The 22,990-nt window shown below is 38.8% G+C and overlaps 1 protein-coding gene across 6 annotated transcripts in view; it reads left to right on the top strand.

Annotated features, from left to right (window-relative positions):
- Positions 1-22,990, top strand: part of LOC149311343 (protein DOP1A) — a 76,035-nt gene that overhangs the window by 14,877 nt on the left and 38,168 nt on the right. For 3 of the 6 annotated variants that reach the window (XM_089530837.1, XM_089530834.1, XM_089530840.1), the window contains exons 4-14: positions 3,603-3,773; positions 4,489-4,678; positions 5,267-5,365; positions 7,589-7,688; positions 9,950-10,059; positions 11,602-11,710; positions 14,419-14,539; positions 16,053-16,172; positions 18,264-18,378; positions 18,844-18,873; positions 20,466-20,696. In XM_089530837.1, the coding sequence (XP_089386963.1) occupies positions 3,603-3,773; positions 4,489-4,678; positions 5,267-5,365; positions 7,589-7,688; positions 9,950-10,059; positions 11,602-11,710; positions 14,419-14,539; positions 16,053-16,172; positions 18,264-18,378; positions 18,844-18,873; positions 20,466-20,696 (1,396 nt within the window). Of the gene's footprint in view, positions 1-3,602; positions 3,774-4,488; positions 4,679-5,266; positions 5,366-7,588; positions 7,689-7,753; positions 9,861-9,949; positions 10,060-11,601; positions 11,711-14,418; positions 14,540-16,052; positions 16,173-18,263; positions 18,379-18,843; positions 18,874-20,465; positions 20,697-22,990 lie in introns of those variants that run through there. The other 3 variants (XM_089530835.1, XM_089530836.1, XM_089530838.1) reach the window with 3 other exon arrangements.

Genomic DNA, 22,990 nt, shown 5'->3' with positions numbered 1-22,990 from the left:
ATCCTTAGGTACCCGGCTTACATATAAAGATATCTTGTATAAAACAGAACAGAATAAATATGAATTGAAACCTATTGAAGAACTCACTCAAAGGGACCTGAAAATGCACTGGCTTTTGTATGTACAGTTAAAAGAGAGATTTAAAATGGATTTAAAAGTGCAAGAATTTGGAGAAGAACAAGTTAAATTAGACAAAATGTTAACAAGTAAAGGAAATTAAAAAATAGCAAAGATCTATAGAGTTTTACATAACATGGATCAAGAAGATGACCTGATATCGGAAGGGATGATAAAATGGGCAACTGACTGTGGGAAAATTATTGATCTTGAGAGTTTGGAAGTACGCGAGGACCAGAACGAAAACATTTACAAAATCACAAACATTGAAGGAAATTTATTTCAAAATGGAACAAAGATGGCATTTGACTCCTAATAAAATGGCAAAGATTAACAACTTAACATCAAATAGTTGTTGGAAATACTAGTCAGCAATAGGGTCGTGGATCCATGCCTGGTGGCAGTGTACGAAAATGAAAAAAAAAAGGAAACAAATACATAGGTTTATTGAAAATATATTTCATATAAAACACCAACTTAGGCTAGAAATCTACCTCCTGAATATGTTAAACAAAATTCCACTACAAACTGAAAGAAAGCATTGGCGTATGCTTTTATACTTAATAACAGCTGCGAGACTGATAATAGCACAGAATTGAAAGAACAAAGACATACAGAGTTTAGAGATGTATTAGAGATGTATTAGTATTAGATATGAAAGAAATGGACAAATTGACAGCTCCTTTGAATAATAAAGATGTTAAACAAACGGAAGAAGAGTGGTCAACTATAATTCAAGTATGCACTCAGATATGGGTCAAGCAGAGACAGAAATAATTAAGAAAGTTTCTTGACACCAAGATACTTGCATGAAAACATCGATGAATGGTTAGCAGACGAATTTACAGTATTGTTTCGTTTTTTTAGGATGGAGAATAAGACAAGGAGCTGATATAATTGATAGGACTAGCTATTGGGACGACTTTAGGAAGTAAACTAAGTATAGTATAACAAGGATTATGATACATAAATATATGATAGATGGATGTATGGATACACACACACACACAAGATATATAACGTTTTGAATGTGATATGGAAGATGGTATGATTTATGGAAGATAATCCTATTGTTTCGTTTTTGTGTATGTAGAAGTGGGGTTTTTTATACTCTGTTATGTATATATAAAAATAAAGTTTAAAAAAAAATAAATGTAGAAAATTGCCACAAAGAGGTAAACAAGAGACCAGAGGTGCATAGTAGTATGTACTTTGTTACACATCCATCAATACTGGGTGTTTCTCAACATTTTTGTCATAATCCAGCATCTTCCTCTACAACTTGCTGTTTGAATCATCTCCTCTTGACGTTTGCATGAGGAAAGAAGAGTGGAAAAGATTCATACTTAAACTATTTGATTTCCCTTTATATTCATCAGCAGTGACCTTTTCTGGCATTAAATTGATTAGTCTTTTTTTAGTGGCTGGGTAGTGGTGCTTTCTTCTTTAGTAGTACAGGTTGAGTGTCCCTTATCCAAAATGCTTGAGACCAGAAGTATTTTGGATTTTTGGGGGATTCTGGAATATTTACATATACATAATGAGGTCTCTTGGAGAGGGGACCCATGTCTAAATGTGAAATTCATTTATGGTTCAAATACACTTTGCAAACATAGCCTGAAGGTATTTTTATACTATATTTTTAGTAATTTTGTGCATGAAACAGAGTTTGTATACATTGACCCATCAGAAAACACAGGTGTCACTGTCAGCTACCTGTGAGAAAAGTTTTGGCTTTTGGAGCATTTCAGATTTCAGAGTTTCGGATAAGGGATATTCAACCTGCATAAATAAAGTTAGCACTTCGAAAGAATGAATAGAGAATACACCACATAAATAGAGTCACAATTTATTTTGAGAATTAACAAGTGTGTACACATATGGGCATCTGTGCACACATTAACATGCTCTTTATAATAAAAGGAAAATTCTGAGATGACTGTGGCATGAAAATTCTTAAGCGACTGACTGCCTTAAGCAATTGGTTAGGGGAATTAGCAAAGAAGGCTTGTATAAAGCGTTTTAACTGGGCTGGAAATTTCTCTTTAATGAATGAATGTGCAGCTTTCAGCTCTTATAAACATAAGTGTAATGGCTAATATTCATACAACCTGTCAGAAAAACTCAAATGAGGTGCTACTTTTGGAAGAAAAGGTGGGTGGAGACTATTTTTGAGAATTCCTCCTGCTTCCCAGCATCCTCTGAAAAGCTCCTTCTGGGACACTGTAGGTGCAGGAGGTGGCATAGAGACTCCAGGAAGAAAGGGGAGACAGTAAAGAACGACCTGCCTCAGCCTCTGCAGATGGACGGAATCCTTTCATGACAAACAAGTCTAGCACCAACCCATTGTTATAATTTTATATTTGCATCCTTCACTGTCCACACACTGGACAGTATTATATGTCACTAAATGTGACACATCTTTGTTAGGTTGGATTTCATAGGAAATTATGGTAGCCTTGAGAACTTGTATCAAGAGGTCTGCCAACAGAATAAATTCTGCCAGTGGTGTTCTGTAAACTGTTGTGGAAGAACTAGAAGGAAATTTACACAGCAGAGAACTGTGGCCTCTCCAGTAGGGACTTCTGTCAGCAGGACAGCTTCAGCCAATAGAAGGCAGGGGAGGGGGAGATGTACCTCCAGATCTTGGTCCAGAGGATTGGGAGCATCCCCCAAAAAACTAGTTTGCAAGTGGCACTGTGGAGAACGTTTTGTTGCACTAGCATGGGCTTCAGTCTTTGGTTATCATGCTTCTTGAGACATGGAAGAGTTTATAAGGCTCCTCAGCTGACAGAAGTGTGCTACTGTTTTTCAGTCTTTTTTTCTCTCCTTTAACTATTTGTTCTGTGTTGGGAAAAAAACTTCTGATTCTGAAAGTGACCCTCTCCTCACCTCCATATCCAGCTCAGTCTTTATTATCTCCTTTAACTGCTGTAATCATAATGTCTTAATTCTGTTGACAGTCAGGGATTGTTTCGTTGTGACTAAGCTTGTAGCATGTGAGTCACATATTATGTTCTGATTTTACTTTAGTTAGCAAATACCTTTTAAAAATGGAATTTGACACAGTGAATGTATAGCGATATTCCAGTATAACATCCAGTGACTCTTTGACCCTTTTCCTGTAGAACTTCTATAAGTAAGCTTCTTTAAGGCAGTAAGCTTCTTTAAGGAGGGCTACTGTATCTCTGATAATAAAGCTGTCTAATTATAACAGTTGCCATTTCACATGCAGTCAATAACTGAAATGCTTGACTTTTGAGAATAAGTACTCTCCCCTCAAGTTGCTCAGAATATGTTGCAAAGATGCAGATATAGCACCTGTTTTTGTTCTGCTTTTAAACTTGAGTATGTATAAAATGGGCAGCTGCTCTGTGCATTAATAGTTATTGCCAGGTGGTAAAAATGGTATGTGTAAAGCTGTGCAGCCACATGCAACTGCCCTATTGCTCTCTTGTATCTGTGGTTGTTGTTTGTTTTTACAGTTCTGGGTTATTTCCCCTTCTTGCCAATGCTGCTATGTCTGTCAAACCAGCGTTACTCAGCCTGTATGAAGCTTATTATCTTCCTTTGGGCAAAACACTGAAACCAGGCCTGCAAGGGTTGTTAACTGGGATTCTTCCTGGTTTGGAGGAGGGATCTGAATATTATGAAAGGTAAGGCTGCAAGTTCATTAAATATTGCTGCTGTAAAATCTTGTGATTGGGTAAATTTCAGATGATTAGGGTGATCCTAACCGTAGTCCCTACTGAACCACAAAACTTACCAGGTCATCTTGGACCAGTCACTCTCAGCCTGTTGTTGTATGTTGTTTCTGACTTATGGTGACCCTATAATGAGCCTATCACAGGGTTTTCTTGGCAAGATTTGTTCAGAGGGGGTTTGCTTTGTCTTCCTCTGAGGCTGAGAGAATGTGACTTGTAGGTTTCCATGGCCAAGTGGGGATTTGAACCCTGCTCTCCAGAGTCATATTCTAACGCTCTAAACCATTATACCACACTGAGTCTCTTCTCTCAGCTCATCATATCTCAAAGAGTTGTTGCATGGATAAAATAGTGGGGAAGAAAACCATGTACACTGCCTCCAGCTTACTGGAGAAAAAAATAGGATATCAGTGTAACTATTAAGTAAGTAAAGCTATTAGGAGTAAGCCTTTCAATGAGAAAAGAGTCAAAACTCCTGAGTAATACTGAACTTCCAGATTCCTTTCATATTCTTTAAGGGGTTTTTGGTATCTTTAACCAACTTCTTAGTTTTTTACCAACTTGTGTTTTAATTTGTGGAAGACACACATATTTCAAGGGTTTATTTATAATTATTCATCCTGGTTTCTTTCAACTTTTTCCCCCAACTCTGCTGCTTATGTCACAGAACAAACACTCTGCTGGAGAAGGTAGCTGCTGCAGTGGACCAATCTGCTTTCTACAGTGCTCTGTGGGGTAGTCTTCTTACTAGTCCTGCAGTTCGGTTGCCTGGAATTACTTATGTGCTGTCCCATCTCAACAGAAAGCTTTCCATGGAAGACCAGCTATATATAATAGGCAGTGACATTGAACTGATGGTAAGAGTCCTTAAAGCTTAATTTGTGCAATTGCCCAATCCCGCTTACTTTCATTTGTAACATCTGAAATACCATACCCAGAAATCTCGACTCTCTCGAATATGTGGAGGGTGTGCTGGTGTTTGCAGTATAAGGGAGAACTGAGGTGTATAAGGGAGAATAAGGGAGAACTGGGGCATTCGAAGGAAAACTCCAGTTAGGGAGATGATCATCAGCATTTTATTTTCAAAACCAATATATAACCTGTAACTTACTTGCAATGTAGATATATGCATAAATATGCATTGAGTATAAAATATGTGTCGCACAAATAATATTCTACTATTAATTACCATGGCATTATACACCTGACTGTCTGGTATTACTCACACTTTTCAAATGTTTCAGAAATTTATTTTAGTGAATACCACACCATCACCCTTATCACACGAGGAGAGAGGAATCAGTGGACATTACTGTGCAAGTGTGACCACAGATCTTTGTGTACATGTGTAATTGTTTTCTAAAGAATAAAAGTTACATATGATATAATTCGCATATGCTCTGCATTACTGACTATGCCTGTTTTTAATGCGGATTATATTTCAGGTAGAAGCAGTAAGCACTTCAGTGCAGGATTCCAGTGTATTAGTACAGAGGAGCACACTCGACCTGATACTTTTCTGTTTTCCATTCCACATGAGTCAGGTAAAGTGTCACTCAATACATATTCCATGAAATACTTGTTGCATGTACTGAGTTAAAAAAAAACACCGTCCCCTGTGTAGTGTATATATTGCAATAGGATAACTCTTCAGATGCTAGGCTTGTTGATTTCCTAAACACTTTGTCTGGTATGGTTCCCCATAATATGGATAAATATGGATGAATAGTTCCATACACAGGTTGAAGTATTCCTTATCTGGAATTCCAAAATCCAAAATTGTTCACAGGGGTGGCTGAGATAGTGATGTTTTTGCTTTCTGATGGTTCCAAAACAAACTTTGTTTCATTCACAAAATTATTAAAAATATTATGTATAAAATTATCTTCAGGTTATGTTTACAAAGTATATATGAAACGTAAATGAATTTCATGTTTAGACTTGGTCCCCATCTTCAAGATATCTTATTATGTATATCCACATATACAAAAATCCAAACACTTCTTGTCATAAGCATTTTGGATAAGGCAGACTCAACTTGTAGTTGAATGTGGAGTGGAAAGCTTGCCTTGCTAATGAATGGTTTCAGGAGATAAGCCCACCAAGCCTGCTGTTGGTTCAAATGTTTTTGGTCAAGGTCGAATATGGCAGTCCAACCGCAAACCCTCAGCATAAAAGTGTTTATTTTTACCCATTAAAATGAATGTAGATATTTATCCACTCATTTGAAAAGGGAGCCAGTTTGTAAAAAATGGAGCTGGCGCATACACGCAAATATTCAGACACACATGTATACTGCTAAAGGTTTAGTTGCTTCAAGGGAAATTGATATGTGATAGGATTCCCCCAAGCTATTTTTCAGCACTGCAGGATTTTCCCCAACACCACAGTCAAACTGGAATGTGGTGGAAGAACAACAGCACCAAAGACCATCAAAGCAAAAAATGTATGTGGCGGGGATGGGCAAGCATCTTCTCCCAGCCCTGTTTGGCAAATATTTCCACTCCCATCCAAGTAAAAGAAAAATGTGGAGATCTCCTGTACAACATATGCAAAAAGTTTGATGGGAACCTCAGCATGTACTTTGGGCTGTGCCTGGTTTATTCTGTAGTTCTTGATCCAACATCTGATGAATGGCACTGTGAAATGGATGAAGCTCTTGTTACTTAAGTTGCTCATATATTCAGCAGAGCTGAGATCCAAGAAATTAGTATATCAGGCCAGGCCAGTTCATGTAATGCTCTGTATTTTACCTGCTTCTCTCAGATAAAGAAACAATACTTGAGAACCTATAATGGTTAGATTACTAAAATAACAAGTCAAGGTTTACTATTTTGCTCTCCTGTACAACTTATGCAAAAAGCAGCACTGTTTGGCCATAAGTGAAATTAAGCGAGTGAACAAAATGAAACTAATTTGTGGGTGTGTATTCATTGTCAACTAAAGAAAACGGATCAATTTGGTAAACGATAATCATAAAAAATTATGCTTGGATTTGTCTCAGTAATAGATTCATAATTCTGCTTGAGCCTTGTTTGATTTAATATGCAGGGGCATACACTAAACTGCTACAGATAGCTTCTATCAATCTTTGTGTTTATATGACATTGACAAATGCTTGAGCTTTTAAGTTTGCTTTAAAAATGTATTGAGGAGAAAATGTGAAGTCTTTGTTATCCTGTTTGGTAGAACAATAATGTTGTGCCAAATATTATTTTTGTTGCACTGCAGTCAGTATGTACTCCAACAAATTAAATTGCCTGAAACAAAGTGGAGGGCCTGGAAACTGATATGTGGTGATTGTCTGCTGATGCCAGCAAAGGTGCACACTACTTTGGTGGGTGCTCCGATGGAGTGGGAAACAGGAAGCAGAAGCCCTGGTGGTGCAGTGGTTAAATGCCTGAACTGCAGCTACTCACTCAAAACCATAAGGTTGCGAGTTCAATACCAACAAAAGGGCTCCAGCTCGATTCAGGCTTGCATCCTTCCAAGATGGCTAAAATGAGTACCCAGATTGTTGGGGTCAATTAGCTTACAGTTGTAAACCGCTTAGACACTGTTAGTTCAGTATGAAATGGTATATAAATGAAGCTGTTCGTTTGTTTTGTTTGTCTTGATAAAACCCTATATTTCTGTTAGGTTTCATATCTCAACCAGCATGAATTCTAGAGGTACTGGGAAATGAATGAAATGTTTTGTTCCTTCATGCAACCAAACCTTTGAATGTGAAACCTGCTGATGCATGTTGTTTAAATTTCCAATTCTAGGCAACACGTCCAGACATGATCAGAATTCTGTCAGCATCCCTTCATGTAGTTCTGCGCAGAGATATGTCACTCAATAGAAGGCTTTATGCCTGGCTTCTAGGTGAGTGCAGGTTATATTGTTATTGCTGCTGTTGTTACTATAAAATTTATAGTTTGTAGTTTGCAAGAATCTTTAAAGCAGAGAATAGACTTCTTTTAAAAAAACCTTTCAAATGACAATTTAACACTCCTACAGTTATAAATTAGTGTTTTGAAAAAACTTTGTCTTTTGGAATGTGACCTTTGTGATTCTGCAGAGTTCCCTACTGTCCCACATATCATGCCTCTCTCTAGAGAATTAGGTTTGTAAGTTCAGAGTAATTCTGATCCAGCATTGCCCCTGGATTTTGGGGTGGGATCATGGCCAGGAACACCTTTTCTCCACTTGGGCAGGTTCACCCACTACATTGGACCTACTAAAGGGCAAATTGGCTAGTTTGATTTCAGGCATTGATAACTTCCAGATTGTACTATATTGTCTTCTTTCTGGAGTTACATTTGAGAAGAAGCCAAAAATTTTAGTTAGACCAGAACACAACCATGCCATCTAATTCCAGGAGCTTTTTCACACTAGCTCTGTGATTCTATTTTAACTGGAATTCTGGGGTTTGCTGTTTAAGGAGTGGTATTTATCATTCTTAGCCATAGAGCTCTATCCGCAGGGAGAGGTAGGAAATAAAATTTAAAATAAAAATTATTATTGTTGTTGTTATTATTATTATGCCTAAGCTAACTACAAACCCCAGGATCCCTTGTCATGGCAGTTAAAATGAAATCTTAGCACTGTAACTATAGTGTGAAAAGGACCTAGAAATAGGCCAAAGGAGCATGTTACACCTAAGTTAAAATAACTTCACTTGTTCTCAGTTTGGCTGTGAACAATTCAGAGTGCCAATTTTAACCTTTAAAGTCCCAGAGTTTGTCTTGGGTGTGTTAGGAAATACTCCTTCCCTTACCAGTCTCCCCATGTAAAAATATCTTTGAAAGAGGTCCTGTCCAGGTTCTCTTTCCTGCATGTTGAAACTGTTGTACACAAGAAGTGTATAGCACAAGGAGCAGGGACATCAGTCACAGCCTTCTTGTAGGTTTCTCATAGGCACCTAGTTACCCGCTGTAGAAAACAGACTATAGAGACCTTTGGTCTGTTCCAGTGAAGTTTTCTTAGATAGTGGCACATACTTTTCAGATTTCCTTTCTTGAGGAAGGCCTGCTAGCTTTTATTTTACTTCCTGGTAGCGTAAGTAGCAACTATACAGTATAAAGTATTTTAATAGGGGTTTGAAAAGTGAGATAAATGAGCACTTTATGAGCCTTTCCTTTTTTTATTTTTTTCCTCTGGTCCTTGTTTCACTGATTTTAAATACTGTGTTTGAACAAATAATTTTGGAGGTTGTTTTTAGTTAACCTTAGTGGTCATAAGATCTCTTGTGAATTTTTTATAAAGTCATGTAGTGGGATAGAAATGATACATTTGCCTCATATACTGTCCAACTCAACTGAGTAGACCCATCTGAAGCAACTACAAACTGAACACATAAAAGACAGAGGGATACAGTCCATATATTGTGCAATCTTTGCCTGAATAATCTTTCTTTAGTTTTGAAATAGCAAATCAGGTTGAATTATATACAAAGAAGACAACTTGGTTTTTCATTGAAAGCACGATTCCCATTTCCTTTTAGGCACATACTCTGTAGAATTGGGAACTTGTACTACATAGTGCTTAACAGAGTAAGGCCTGTGCATATCTACTCAGAGGTAAATCCCCAGTGCATTGTGAGACTTACTGTCTATAAACTGTGTTTAGTAGTTTGGTGTGAGAATCCAAGTTGTGAACCAGGAAATGTCTCGCCTCAGCTCGAAATTGACAAATTAGATTTTAGCTACTATTATCATTTCTACAGATAAACCTACTTTACAGAGTTGTAGTTTTTAAAACAAGGTACTGGATATAAAGATGTAAGATACTTAGACACTCAGAAAGGTACTATGAATCATCTCAAGTTGATGTTACTCCTACAGAATCATTTCGCTCTTAATTTTTGTGAAGTCCAAAGTATTTTTTTTCCTTTGGAAAAAAGTAGGTTGAGCATTCATCATCCAGAATGCCAAGATTCCCCATAGAAGTGGAAAATAGTCTGTTGTTTTGCTCTTGAATGCAACTAGTTGCCTTTTATTAAATTTAACTTAAAATGGTCTTTCCTCTTGCCAACAATATTTGGACGGCTAAATGGTAAGTTACAAGACCTCAGCTGTTTGTTGTTCTTTACCGGTTTCTTTAAGCTTTGTATTAATGTGCCATTTCATTTTCTTCACTTGAAGGTTTTGATAACAATGGCGCTATTATAGGGCCTAGAAGCACACGACATAGTAATCCTGAAGAACATGCTACATACTACTTCAATACATTCTCTAAGGACATGTTAGTTCAGGTAGACATGCCTTTAATACATTGTTTGCATGTTAGCAGGATGGGGAAAATATGTGTATAGTGCCAGAACCTGTTTTTATTCTTTTTACTTAAGGGCTGTGTATATAAATTTATATCTGTCAGAGCTGTGCATTTTGTAATGCAGGCAACAGTACCCACCAAGAAGCCTCATGGGTTCTACCAAACTGAATATAACCTAGCAGTTATGTACTGTGGGCAATTCATTTCCCGATACCTTGGTTGCCTAGAAGGTGGCAGAAAAACCATGAAGTCCCCAATGTAGTGGCAGACATATTTTGTAGACTGTATTCGGTGTGGTAGGTCAAAAGTTGAAAAGGATAGGTTTTTATGCATTGAAAATGGTTTAAAGGATGGGTTGTAGACATACCATTTATTTGGCTGGCCGCAAACCAAAGTTGCCATTTTGTATGGTACCAATTTCCAGATTATATGGGTTTATGTGCAGATTGATTATGTTATGTCTGTAGAAATTTAGCATGCCAGTGAATTTCAGTCAACAAAATGGCACCCTTTTTTGGAACAGAGAATTTTTGGGACAGGAGCCCTGTTTTGTGTTTACTGATTCCCCCCCCCCCCCCCAAAAAAAAAAGTGATGCTGGATTAGAATATTTACATGGAACAAATCAGTGTCCAAAACAATGTATCTTTAGAAGAATGCCTTTTAATCTAATCCATCCTTTGTCTATTCCCCACACTTAAATTACTTTTCTTCCATGTTGGAATTTTAGTTCCTACATGCACTTGCATTAAACTAACTGATTCTTGTTTTTAAACAACAACAAAATACTATCTTGTTTTTAGATTTTAACCTAATTACAGTACATGAACCATGAGAAAAATGGTTAGATGTTCATGTTACTACATGGGACTCCAGGTATACCAAGCAGACACATGTATGCACGTCTGTGTGTGCACTCACACAGTTTCTTTTTTTCCTATGAAAGTACTTTCCTGGACCCATCGCTGTGACCTTTCTGCATGACTGATAATCATGGGTTGGATTCAGAGTATCTCTTCTTGCAGATCTAAGACTTTCTTACCTTTGCTGAAGGGATGGAAAACCTGTCGAGGTTCCCACTGAAGATGGGGCGATTTTTGACCATTTCCTCTTTGCCTTGCTGTTCCTATTCTCTGGGGCAGAATTTGGGAACATGGCAGGCTGCAAACATAGCAGGCTGCAGGGCAAAGGGGGTTGACAAGAATTCCCTGTCTTTTTCACCTTGCAAAAGCATAATGTGAAGGGAATTCACCATGTCCTTACAAACTTAGAAACTGGCACTTGTTGCATGAACTCACTGCTTAGCATGACAAAATTAACCTAATAAAGGCTGCATTACCATTTAGCCAGTATATTAGGGCGGGGGGGGGGGGAGGGCAGTTGGCTGTCTATCCCAAGTAAAGTCATGTGTTAGCACTCTGGGCTTTGCTTGTAAGAATGTGAATGGATTCTTACTGGCACTGTGTTTGTTGTAGCCCAAATGTTCTTTCTGCTTTTTTGACTGCAAAACATTATTTTTTATAGGCAATGGTGGGAATTTTGCAAATCAACATGCACGGGGAGGAGAGCACATTGATGCAAGACCTAAAGCCTTTCCGGATTCTTATCAGTTTACTGGACAAACCTGAGCTAGGTATCTACATGAGTGCTAATCTGCTGTGTGTATGTGCATATGAGCCCCAGTCCTGGGAAAAGAGCGGGATATTAAAATAAATAAATAAATATGATTGCCTGTTGATACATAAAGAATAGTCCTAATCATCAGTAAACAACATTTTGTTTATCTAGGCATTTTGGGTATAATTATTCCTTAGTTGTTGTTGTTGTGTGCCTTCAAGTAATTTCCAACTTATGGTGACCCTAAGTTGGGGCCATGGGGCTTTCTTGGCAAGATTGTTCAGAGGGGGTTTGCCTTTCCTTTCTCAGAGCTTGATTGAGTGTGACTTGCTAAAGGTCACCCCGTTGGTTTACTGGCTACATTTATATACATTGACTCCTGTTCTAGAAGAAATGTGAGATATAAATTAAATAAATAAAAGATTCTGCCTTTCCCCAGGTGAGCTCAAAGTGGTGCTGTACACGCCTTACTTTCTCTTCACACCAACCCCATGAGATAGGGCAGTCAGTGTTGCACTACCAGCAAAGGAGAATTCCTGATCAAAGGAGAATGTTTAAATGCATAACTAAAACAAGATTTGTACAACATTGCAGTATGCTTTTAGGATTGTATGGTGTAACTGGCATTTGGAGCAGAGTACAAGGCAAAAATCACATTATGGAGTTAATAAAAATAAAACAGTCACTAAGAACCAATTGAATAGCAGGCTTTGGAAAGAAAGAAAGAAAAAAAACTGTATTTTAATTTTATACTCTGGGATTATCTCTTCCCCTTGTGGTTATATTATAGTTTTAAGGTTGTGATTATGTTTTCAGTTTAAGCTTAAATCTTTAATGGCAATCTCCACACATTAAGGTTGAAAGAAACCAACACAGCTATAGGAAGTGTACTAGTACATTACACTGATACTAGCTAGAGTCATTACTCTTCCCCTGCAAGTAGTATTAGTATCATGCTTTCTAACAGCTTTCAGAGATCCTTAGCATAAATTATGGTTAAAGCATGCTGTGCAGGCATTTGTCCGCAACATGAGTACAGTTAAATTGGATGTGAAGATGACTTCCATGTATTGCATCCAGCATTTCTACTTGTCTTAGAAAACTCCTATGAGCTACATAGTGTTAGGGCTTCTGACCACAGGTAGTATTATAAGTGTGTTTAAAAATGCTTCCAGTTTTTTAGATCTTTACACTTAAAACCATCACAATAATAAAATAAGGCACATGAGGACATTTGGAGTCTTACATACATTCCTAACCCCTCCCCAATTTAATTGTACTTTGGATTTCCTGCGTAGGACTAATGTAAAAGCTGTTTTACTTAGTTAACAGATGTCATAGTTTTAGCAGTATAAAATAATAATAATAATAATAATAATAATAATAATAATAATAATAATAATGTTTATTTATATACCGCTTTTCCTAATTAGATCAAAGCGGTGTACAACAGCAAGTACAATACATAGTCAAAATAAAACATAACAGGCCTCTCTCCCCCTCAAGATGGTGGTCAGAAGGAGGGCTCTTTGTCTTTCAGGCCAGGCCTCTCTCCCCCTCAAGATGTTGGTCGGAAGGAGGGCTTTTTCTTCTTTCAGGCAGGCAGTTGGAGCTAGCCTGCCTCTCTCCCCACAAGATGGTGGCTGAAGGGAGGACTTTTCTTCTTCAGGCAGGCAGTTGGAGCCAGCCTGCCTCTCTCCCCCCAAGGTGGTGGCCGAAGGGAGGGCTTTCCTTCTTCCAGGCAGGCAGTTGGAGCCAGCCTGCCTCTCTCCCCCCAAGGTGGTGGCCGAAGGGAGGGCTTTCCTTCTTCCAGGCAGGCAGTTGGAGCCAGCCTGCCTCTCTCCCCCCAAGGTGGTGGCCGAAGGGAGGGCTTTCCTTCTTCGGGCAAATATACAATTGTTTACCCCAAAACAGTATATTGTGGCTGTGTCTAGTGGGCCTAATGGACTTTCTGTCTAATGGTTTCAGTCTTTATTGATTTCAATGGCAATACGGTAAATATAACTTACGTCTGGGTCCAGTCTAATATGTTTTTCAGGCAGGATATACAGAATTGTTAATCACCGCGTGTTTTATATTGGCTGGGACCCAGATTTAGGAGTCAGCAACTGATGGAAGCAGACTCTGCCCATGGACTAGTATCACCTAATAAGTGGGAACCTTCTGAATAGAGCGAGCTGTGGCATATGCTGAAGGGGTGAGGGATCTCTGCACATCTGGCAGACACCTTCTAGGAGCAGAACCCTTTTGTCCACATGAGGGAAATCCTGGGTATAATGCAGTGTATGTTGTTTGCTGCTCTCTCCTGTGCATGGATCTGTCCCATAAACTTAAACATGCTGCAACTTGTGATGTACCCTTCCCATAATTCCTCTTTCCCCATGTCCCAGTGTTAACACTGGAGTGGAGCAAATACAATATCATACCAAGAAGTTCACTCCAAATAATTCAATCAACTACCTTACATTAGATGCTTTGACTATAATCAGGCATATTACACTTTAGGTTTTTACCATCACAAATCTCTACAAATGCTTTGGCAGCCTATAGGTTTTGTATAGCCAAATTTAATAAGAATGAAGAAATCTGTCAGCAAGTGTCTTTTGTTGTACAGTTGATTAAAGTTCAGGTACAGTAAGTTGAGTCTAAGACACATATTAACTGGGGAAAACATTCTTGATCTGTGTACAGATAATTGCATTTCTTCCTCTTGTTCATTTTTAGGACCTGTAATATTAGAGGATGTTCTGATTGAAGTATTTAGGACCTTATACACACAGTGCAAAGCTGAGTTGGATCTTCAGGTGGAGTCTTCTTTCAGCAAGGATCATGCACAGCTCAGCAGGTAATTATATGGATCAGTGGCTCTTAACCTCTTCTTTTCCAGGGACCCCCTTGAAATATCTTTTGTTGTCACAGACCTCCCCCCCCAGACTCAATGCATAACTCAAGTGTATAAAGTACTGTACTTAATATACATTTTTTACTAGTGAATATCATGAATACACTGAGTCTGCAAGCATGGAAGGTGATTGCTAATTATTGAAAAAAGAAACCATATGAGGGAGAACTAACTTTTTCTCCTCAATCTTCTATGGATATTAAATCCTAAGATAAGCATATTGTGGCAAAAGTTTGGCACGTAAATTATGCTGTCTCACAAAGTCTTTTCTCCAATTTGTTATGGAAGGTCTGATGCTCAGAGGTTTTTATGCTTCAGATTTCTCCGCCAATCATTCTTGCTAGTGAAGCTTCTTGTTTATATAGTTTATATAGTGACTGCAGTTCTATTTTTACAATGGGTATACCTTTTAAAATAAATTCTCTATAGTCAAGGAATGGGGAAATGCTCCATTCCCTTGAGAATAATCTCTGGGAGGAAACCCTTTACACATTTGTTTCCTCCTTCCTTCTCCCCTTTTATTCTCTTTGGCGGGATACAGACTGCCAAAATGTAGCGTGGTGGCGGCAATTCTAGGGTTAGGGAGCGCGCACCATTCAGACGCTCCCTAATCCTAGTACGTCCTCCGTATGTCAAAATGGCGGCGCCCTGTCTACATGGGCACCAACATTTTGACGTGACGACCGTGCCATGTCCAAACAGCGCGGCACAGCCATGATGTGCTGGTGCCACTACAGGGTGGTTATGGCACCCTTTCAGCGGTACCAAAAGGAGCTCTGAAACGGCGCTCTTTCGCCACGCGTATCGCTGGCGCGGCCTTTACACAGCCGTGCCAACAATACGAAAGAGAAAGGGGCTTTCTCTCTCTCCCCGCCACTGCCAGGGTGTCCTTGGGGCATGAAGCTCCAAGGACACCCCTTTCCAGGCCACAGGGAAGTGGCATTTTGCTGCTTCCCCGCGACCTGGAAAAGCGGCGGATCGGGGCCTCCGGGGCTTCCGCTGTGACCTTTCAGGCCCCGATCCATTGGGGAAAGGGGTGGGTGCAGGCCACCCCAAAGGGGCGGTCTGTATCCCACCTTTGTGAAATTGGATTCATGGCTTTTTATGAACTTTAGGCCTCAGGGTGCTCATCTCTGCTGTAGTTGCCCAACCCTGTTGTAGCTGGAGACTCTGGCTAAGATTTATCAGTAAGAGAGACACGTAAGAGTTTTTATCTACCTGAGGAAACTTTGGTAGGCTGCAAGTATTTATCTTGTCTAGCTTTTGAATGCTGCTCAGTTCAGAAGCAGGAGCTGGAGATTTCCTATATGGAAATGATAGCAGAAAGCCAAAGGATTAGAAAGGAGAAGATGATAATGTGCTAGCTGTGAGAAAAATCAAGGAATAGATTTGGTGCAATACTGCAAGTAGATGAAAGCAACCATACTAAATATTGTTAATAACATTTTTCTTCCAGTAAACTGAGGGAAAATAAGAAAACAGCAGAGCTGATTAAAACTGCCAATCTTCTCTTTAATTCTTTTGAGCCTTATTATATGTGGGATTACATTGCCCGCTGGTTTGAAGAATGTTGTAGGTAAGTTAAATTTAAATTACAGTGCATCTGATGAAGTTAACTTAGTCTATGAAAGTTTATGATCCAACTTTCTTTCACTCAGTTTCAAAGGTACTACAATATCCCTTTGCATACTGATCCAGACTAACACGTCTGTATCTTTCAGTTTGTTAAAGATGGTTTGTTTATTACTGTTTCCTTATAAAACAAGAATGGGAATTGTTTGACTTGTGGGTTGTATGTGGCACTCAAAACTCTTTTGGTAGGTCCCAGACTCCTTTGGGATATCTCAATGCTCCTTTATTGAAAATTAAATTTCCATTCCTGGAAGCCTCCAGGAACAGCAGCTTTGCACTAAAAGAAGGCACAGCTCCATACACGTACACAGTACACTCTGGGTTTTACAAAACTGGAAATGGGCTTACGATTACTTACAGTCTTATTTCTTCTGACTTGCTTACTGAGGCTGGAGGATTACAGCTGATGAAGCTCATGGTGTCTCTCAGGGGTGTAAAGTTGACATACAGAACTACCCCCCTATCTTGGAGGAACAGAATAAGTTTGTTCTCCTTCTGATCTAGGGAAATCATACATTCATTTCAAAATATGTAATGAAATACTTAATATACACTTTTTACTAATTTTTACTAATAATATTATACATTATTTTTTATTTGTTCTGAGAACAAGTTTACAACTGCTTTTTATCCCATATCATTACTCAGAACGTGATGTGTTTTAACTGAAAAACATCTCCAGACTTATCCGGGAGCTTGTGTTGTAGTCCTCATTGAGATGGGTGAGCAGAGACAAGGCACCATCTTTTGAGTTATAAATACCTCTGTCCCAGAAGCCCATGCAGATTTTTTCAGGCTTCTTATGCTGGATGTAGAACTGGATGTAAGGGAGCAGCTCGTTTAGTTGTGGAATGAATGCTCTTTTCCACATGGTCATGAGATTTTAAGTCAAGTCTGCTGGTGATGCATAAAAAGATTCCTTTGGAGCCCACATTCAGGAATCAGGTTTCAGCCCACTCACCTTCCCTTGAAGTTACGTTTTGTTTATTATTGGGATTTGTAATCATTTGCATTTTCAATGTTTCTGTCACAACTTCTGGGTAGTTTTTCATGGGGGTAGTTGCAGCTTGGGTGGAGATAGTGTACCTGCAGGCTTGTGAACTTGTCATATCCCCTTATGAAACCAGGGGATGGGGCAACAGGGGTCATACCCACCTCAGGAGCAGGTGCCCCTGCCTCATCACCAGGTAGCCAGAGATACATTCAGTGGCTCTTGCTCATGTGGAATGCTACCTGTGCTACTTCAGGTGTTTCACAACAGGCTACCTGGGAGAACAGTTATCAGTTCACGGATGAGTTACCCAGTGTCTTGGTCAGGGCCCATGCACAGCCAAGCTTCTGTATCTGTAACATTGTGGTCCTTTTTCATTTTAACATAATAATGCCTGTGTGTGTAAGTGCCAAAGCAACAGCCCTCCTATCATTGCCACTTGGCCTGCAATATGTGACTTCACTGAAAAACATAGGCTTGAAGATATGTGAGTTTATATGAAAGGTTTGTCTGTTGTGGTTAGTCTATGACGGTCCATTCAGATATGTAAGTTACCTGTTAGTGCTGTAGGGTTGGATCCAGAGTTCTTATGACTGGAATTCTCCTCTGAGGATGCTCCATAATGGAGTGTAAGGAAGCAATTTTTACCAATCCCTCTTTTCCCTGCAGAATACTGTAGGAGAAGTCATGGAAATCTGCACGGGCAGAACCGTTCAGGACCATGAAACAGCTGGATAAAGTCTACCTCTACACCAGTTGTTCAGTCAGCCTAATCTCTGGGTGAATGTCATAGAAATTAAAAAGAAACCTGGATCCTTAATTTCCTTGATACGCTAGTTACTAATTTTCAACAATTTAAAACGTTATTGTAGTAAATAAAGAATATTAAAAAAAGAAAATAAAATGATATTGCATAGCTGAATGCAAATCTGCTACTTGCACCAGTATTATTGTATTTGGTGAGTTTCACTGTGCTCACTTCTTATATTGGCTGTTTCCATTGCTGCCTTGCTACTAACAAAATAAACTACTTTCAATTGATAGGAGGACACTGCATGCCCGACTACAGACTGTGCCTAGTGGTGGCAGTGAGCACACTGATCTCCCTCTCACCAATTTCTGTCTGCTGGTGGATTTTTTGTTGGATATAGTATCTTTGGTAAGATTCCCTTTGCTTACTGGTTATAAAAAAGGAAGTTTGCACTTTTCCTGCAGCTCCTTGGTGTTTAATAAAATAGATGGCATGCTAAGAGGGGTGGCAGAAGGTTGATATTAACCCTGTTAGATGTAACTTAGCTGGTATTGCTTCAAACAATAGCATAGCATGACTTTGCTTTAGAGAATTAGATTTCACCACACTGTAATCTGCATGTTTATTTAAAAATGGATTAAGATCTGTTTTATTTCCTTGACATGAGAATTTGTTGCAACCCTTCTTCTTTTCATGCTGTTATACTGAAGACATTGAAATGTGGTTTTGTTAAAATTGTTAGGTAACAGCAGTAATTTATGCATGTCTCAACTGTGTATTCTGTACACTTTATGTATCTTAATGAAGGCTTTTGGAAATGCTTTTTCTCTGTTTTCTGTCTTTCTTCAAATTCTTTGCTTTTTCATTTCAAAGCCTACTAGAAGTATGAGAGTGCTTTGTCAGGTATGACATTCAGCCTGTTTTCCTCTTTTGATTAAAAATTATTCTTTACACAGTTCTGCCAATATTTACTTTGATTAAAAATAGCTGTGAGTGCATTGTGAATATTTTGTTAGCTAATGTAGTCTGGAATTTGGTGTTGGTACTACACAAAAAATATTTCTGTGCAGTACGTGTGCATTACTTTCTCATTTGCAGCACACAGTACTCACCTCCAGCTGTGCTTATTTTATAAACAATCCAATAATTTTAATCACATTTTGTTTTGACTAAGGAAAATGCAATTATTCAGATAATGTTATCATTGCTGTTAAGGTAGTTCGAAGCAACATATGCCACTGGGGAGACTACCCTGTAAAAACTAGTCCTAAAATTCTTAATAGGCTGTGTTGGTTCCGTTCTTGTTGTGGAATATACATGAAGCCTTTATAAATAAAGGTTATTAATAATAATAATAATAATAATAATAATAATAAGCCTATTTCTCTATAGTGCATACACATGTCATTCCCATTCCCATTCCTTATATATGTACAGTCTGCCCTCCACATTTGTGATTTTGACTTTTGCAGATTTGATTATTCACAGATTTAATTAATATGTTCTAGGAATCTCTAGGTCCTCCAGCATGACTCTGTCGTCAGCTTCTGCCAAAGGTCATGTTGGAGGTCCCAGAGATTCTCTATGAATGTGTAGGTCCTCCAGCACAATTTCATGGTCAACATCTGGCAGATCTTGACCATAGAATTGCCCTGGAGGGCCTAGAGATTCCTAGAGAGGTGTTCTATTAGATAATAAATAGTGGTTTTTTATTTGTGATTTTTTCACTTTCATGGGGGTCTTGTGCCCCTAACCCCAGCAAAGGTGGAGGATCCACTGTATTTAGCAAGCAACAGCATACTTATCTTCACCTGATTCCAAAAAAGGATGTTGTCCAATATCATGGCTATCCCCTCTATATTGAGAGGTTGCGATTCAGTGTAGGTATAATTGGACTCTACATCCTTCTTGTAGACATGTGTAGGATTAGACTGTAAATGAGATAATACTATTTTGAAAACATGTATTGATACTGGTTTGGATCCAAAGAAATCCTGGTGGAATGAGATGGAGTCTTTCCCACCTGCTATCCACAATAATCATCTCTCATATGTCCTCAAGCCCCCGGTCTCTTCTGAGAGTCAGGAAACTTTACTGGAAGGGGTTAGCTGTTGCTTATAATAAGTCTGAGAAAAGAAGGCAATCACTAAAATGAGTTAGAAGCACCAGCTGAGAAAAGCGTTCCCATTCAACAATGCTGCTTCTGCCTGTTTTCAGTGTCCTCACCTATTTTCTCTCAGTCCTCTCACTGTGCCATAGCCCATCCAGCAGGGTTACCTCAGGACAGGCTGCTTGGAAGAGAAGACAGAAAAGTTACTTTGTTGTCACCCCATTCTGTTAACATTTGTTGTTGGTGTTTAAAAGTTTTTTTAAAAAGTTTTTCTAATTTTATGCAGATTGATTATGAATGAAACTACATATATGTAGTCAAAATTCCTTGTAAGAATAAATTACACATACAATTGATAACAGTGTTATATCTATTTTGTTGGTAGGAGACCTATATCGAAATACAAACTGAACACCTTCCTCAGTTGTTGCTCAGGATGGTCTCTGCATTGACAAGCCACCTCCAAACTTTACACTTGTCTGAGCTCACAGATTCCTTGAAACTCTGCTCAAAGATTCTTAGCAAGGTTCAACCTCCACTGTTATCTGCTGGTACTGATGGTGTCCTGCAGCTACCAAGTAGGCATAGCACCATCAAAGAATGGGAAGATAAAAAGGTAATTCTGGTTGTATTCTTTTTGCTTTATTGAGCGATAAGATACTCAGTTTTAAAACTGTTTAACAGCATTTGTAGACTTGGATGATTGTTTAATCCTTATTGTGTGCTTAAAAATACGTGAGGTACTTCAAGAAGGGGACATATTGCAATTTGTCAGCCCATATCTTCTAAAAGGTAACTGAGTCTGTCATATCCTTTCTTTAACTACCTGGGAACATACCTGCATGTTGTGTGCCTTCAAGTCATTTCTGACTTATGAAGACCCTAAACCTTCACAAAGTTTTCTTGGTAAGTTTTGTTCAGAGCAGGTTTGCTTTTGCCTTCTTCTGAGGCTAAGAGAGTATGACGTTCCAAAGGTCACCCAGTGAGTTTCCATAGGCAAGCAGGGATTTGACCCTGGTCTCCAGGTTCCTAGTGCAACACCCAAACTACACCACACTGGTTCTATGTGTGGTTTACCTGGAAGCAAAAGGAAATAAAGCATAAATAAAATCATGAGCTAATCTGATGGCTTATAGGACAGTAAACTATCTCCTAGAATCTGAAGAACAGTTGGTATCTACTACTCATGAAAATTTATTCTCCTCAGTAATTTTATAGCATGTACGTTTCTATATCACTTATCAGTGAACTCAACACTCTCTAGACAGTTTACAGTCTGTAAGCCAGTTGCCCCCAGCAAAATGGGAACTCATTTTACCAACCTACAGAAGGATGGAAGGCTGAGTCAGCCTTGGAGCCCTGAGATGGAACTCACAACCTTGTGGCTGCAGTACCAACATTTAGCCACTGCTTGTTTGTTGACGTTTGTTCCCCATTTTCCCCCTAGAAAAATGTGTTTCTCAAAGTGACATAAAGATGAAAACAAAGGGAAACGAAGTTATAAAATTCCAAAAAACATACATTTAATTTTGATAAACTACGATGTAGCAATTATGTTTCAGTCCAGTATATATTTTGGGGACTTTCACAGGTGAAATGGACCATGAAAAACATGTTAATAATAATAATAATAATAATAATAATAATAATAATAGCAACAACAATAATAATAAATATTTATTTATATCCCGCCTCTTCCGATTGAGGCTCGAGGCGGGTAACAACAAAGTAAATACAATATATAACAATAAAAACAAGCCCCACAAAACCCCGACACAACCCTCCCTCCCAACTATAAAATTAAACAGTAAAAAAAAAAATGTTTAAAAAGTACATAACAATACATCAAAGTTAAAAACAAATCACAAATAAGAAAAATAATAAAAGGAGGGGGGTTCAATTGATTCTGGACATTATCAATCGGGGAAGGCCTGCCGGAAGAGAAGGGTTTTTGTTGCCTTTTTAAAAGCCTCGAGTGAAGATAATTGGCGAATCTCTTCTGGCAGGTCATTCCAAGTTTTTGGAGCAGTGACAGAGAAGCACCTCCGGGAGGTCACCGCCAGTCTGGTTTTTCTAGATTGTAAGAGTTTTTTCTTGGAGGATCGGAGTTTATGGGAAGGATTGTATGGGAGGAGGCGTTCCTTCAAGTAGACTCGACCCAGGCCATGTAGGGCTTTATAGGTGATAACCAACACCTTGTACTGTGCCCAGAAGCTAATAAAAGGAAAGCATGAAAAAATACATCAAATATGCATTGCTTTTGTGTCTCTGAATGTTTATTTGCCATTAAAAGTCTGCACATTATGTGTGTGTATGTGTTTAAAACATTTACCATAGCTACAAGCAGCTGAAAACAATTAAATCAAATTAGTGTTCATTAAATCAAAAAATAGTGGCAAATGTCTGTTTAAAGAGAGGTGTATCATTAGTGCAAAACACAAATGAAGAGGAAGCTGAGATAATCTCTTGGGGCAGCGAGTCCCACATATAGAGCACCAATACTCAGGTAGCGCTCTTGCATGTCACCATCAGCCTTGCTTCCTAAGATATTGGCCCATACCAGCCGAGTGCAGCAGCTGGTTTAAATGATGGGCAGGGCCTGCGACCAGGTTGTCTTAATGGCTGCTTCTTGCTGTATAGTCCTTCTTGGATCTATAATCATATCACTTGTAAGGTTTTATTCCTTGACCCTTACATTTTCTGAGTTTTACTATGGCGCGTTACATACGGGCCCATAGAGGCGCTGTTTTTATGCGCGAGGGGCGGCGCTTCCTGATGCGCCTTGCCCCTTTCGCGTAACGAGTACGTCAAAATGGCAGCACCGCATACAGATGAGCGCCGCTATTTTGACGTTGAAGATGCGCATTTTGGTGCTTCTTTCTTGCTGCGCCTGGGAATCGTTTGGCTACT

The sequence above is a fragment of the Sceloporus occidentalis genome, unplaced genomic scaffold, assembly GCF_023333645.1.
Source record: "Sceloporus occidentalis isolate IW3139 unplaced genomic scaffold, rSceOcc1.0.p SCAF_6, whole genome shotgun sequence".
Taxonomy (NCBI): domain Eukaryota; kingdom Metazoa; phylum Chordata; class Lepidosauria; order Squamata; family Phrynosomatidae; genus Sceloporus; species Sceloporus occidentalis.
This window is presented reverse-complemented; position numbering and strand designations above follow the sequence as displayed.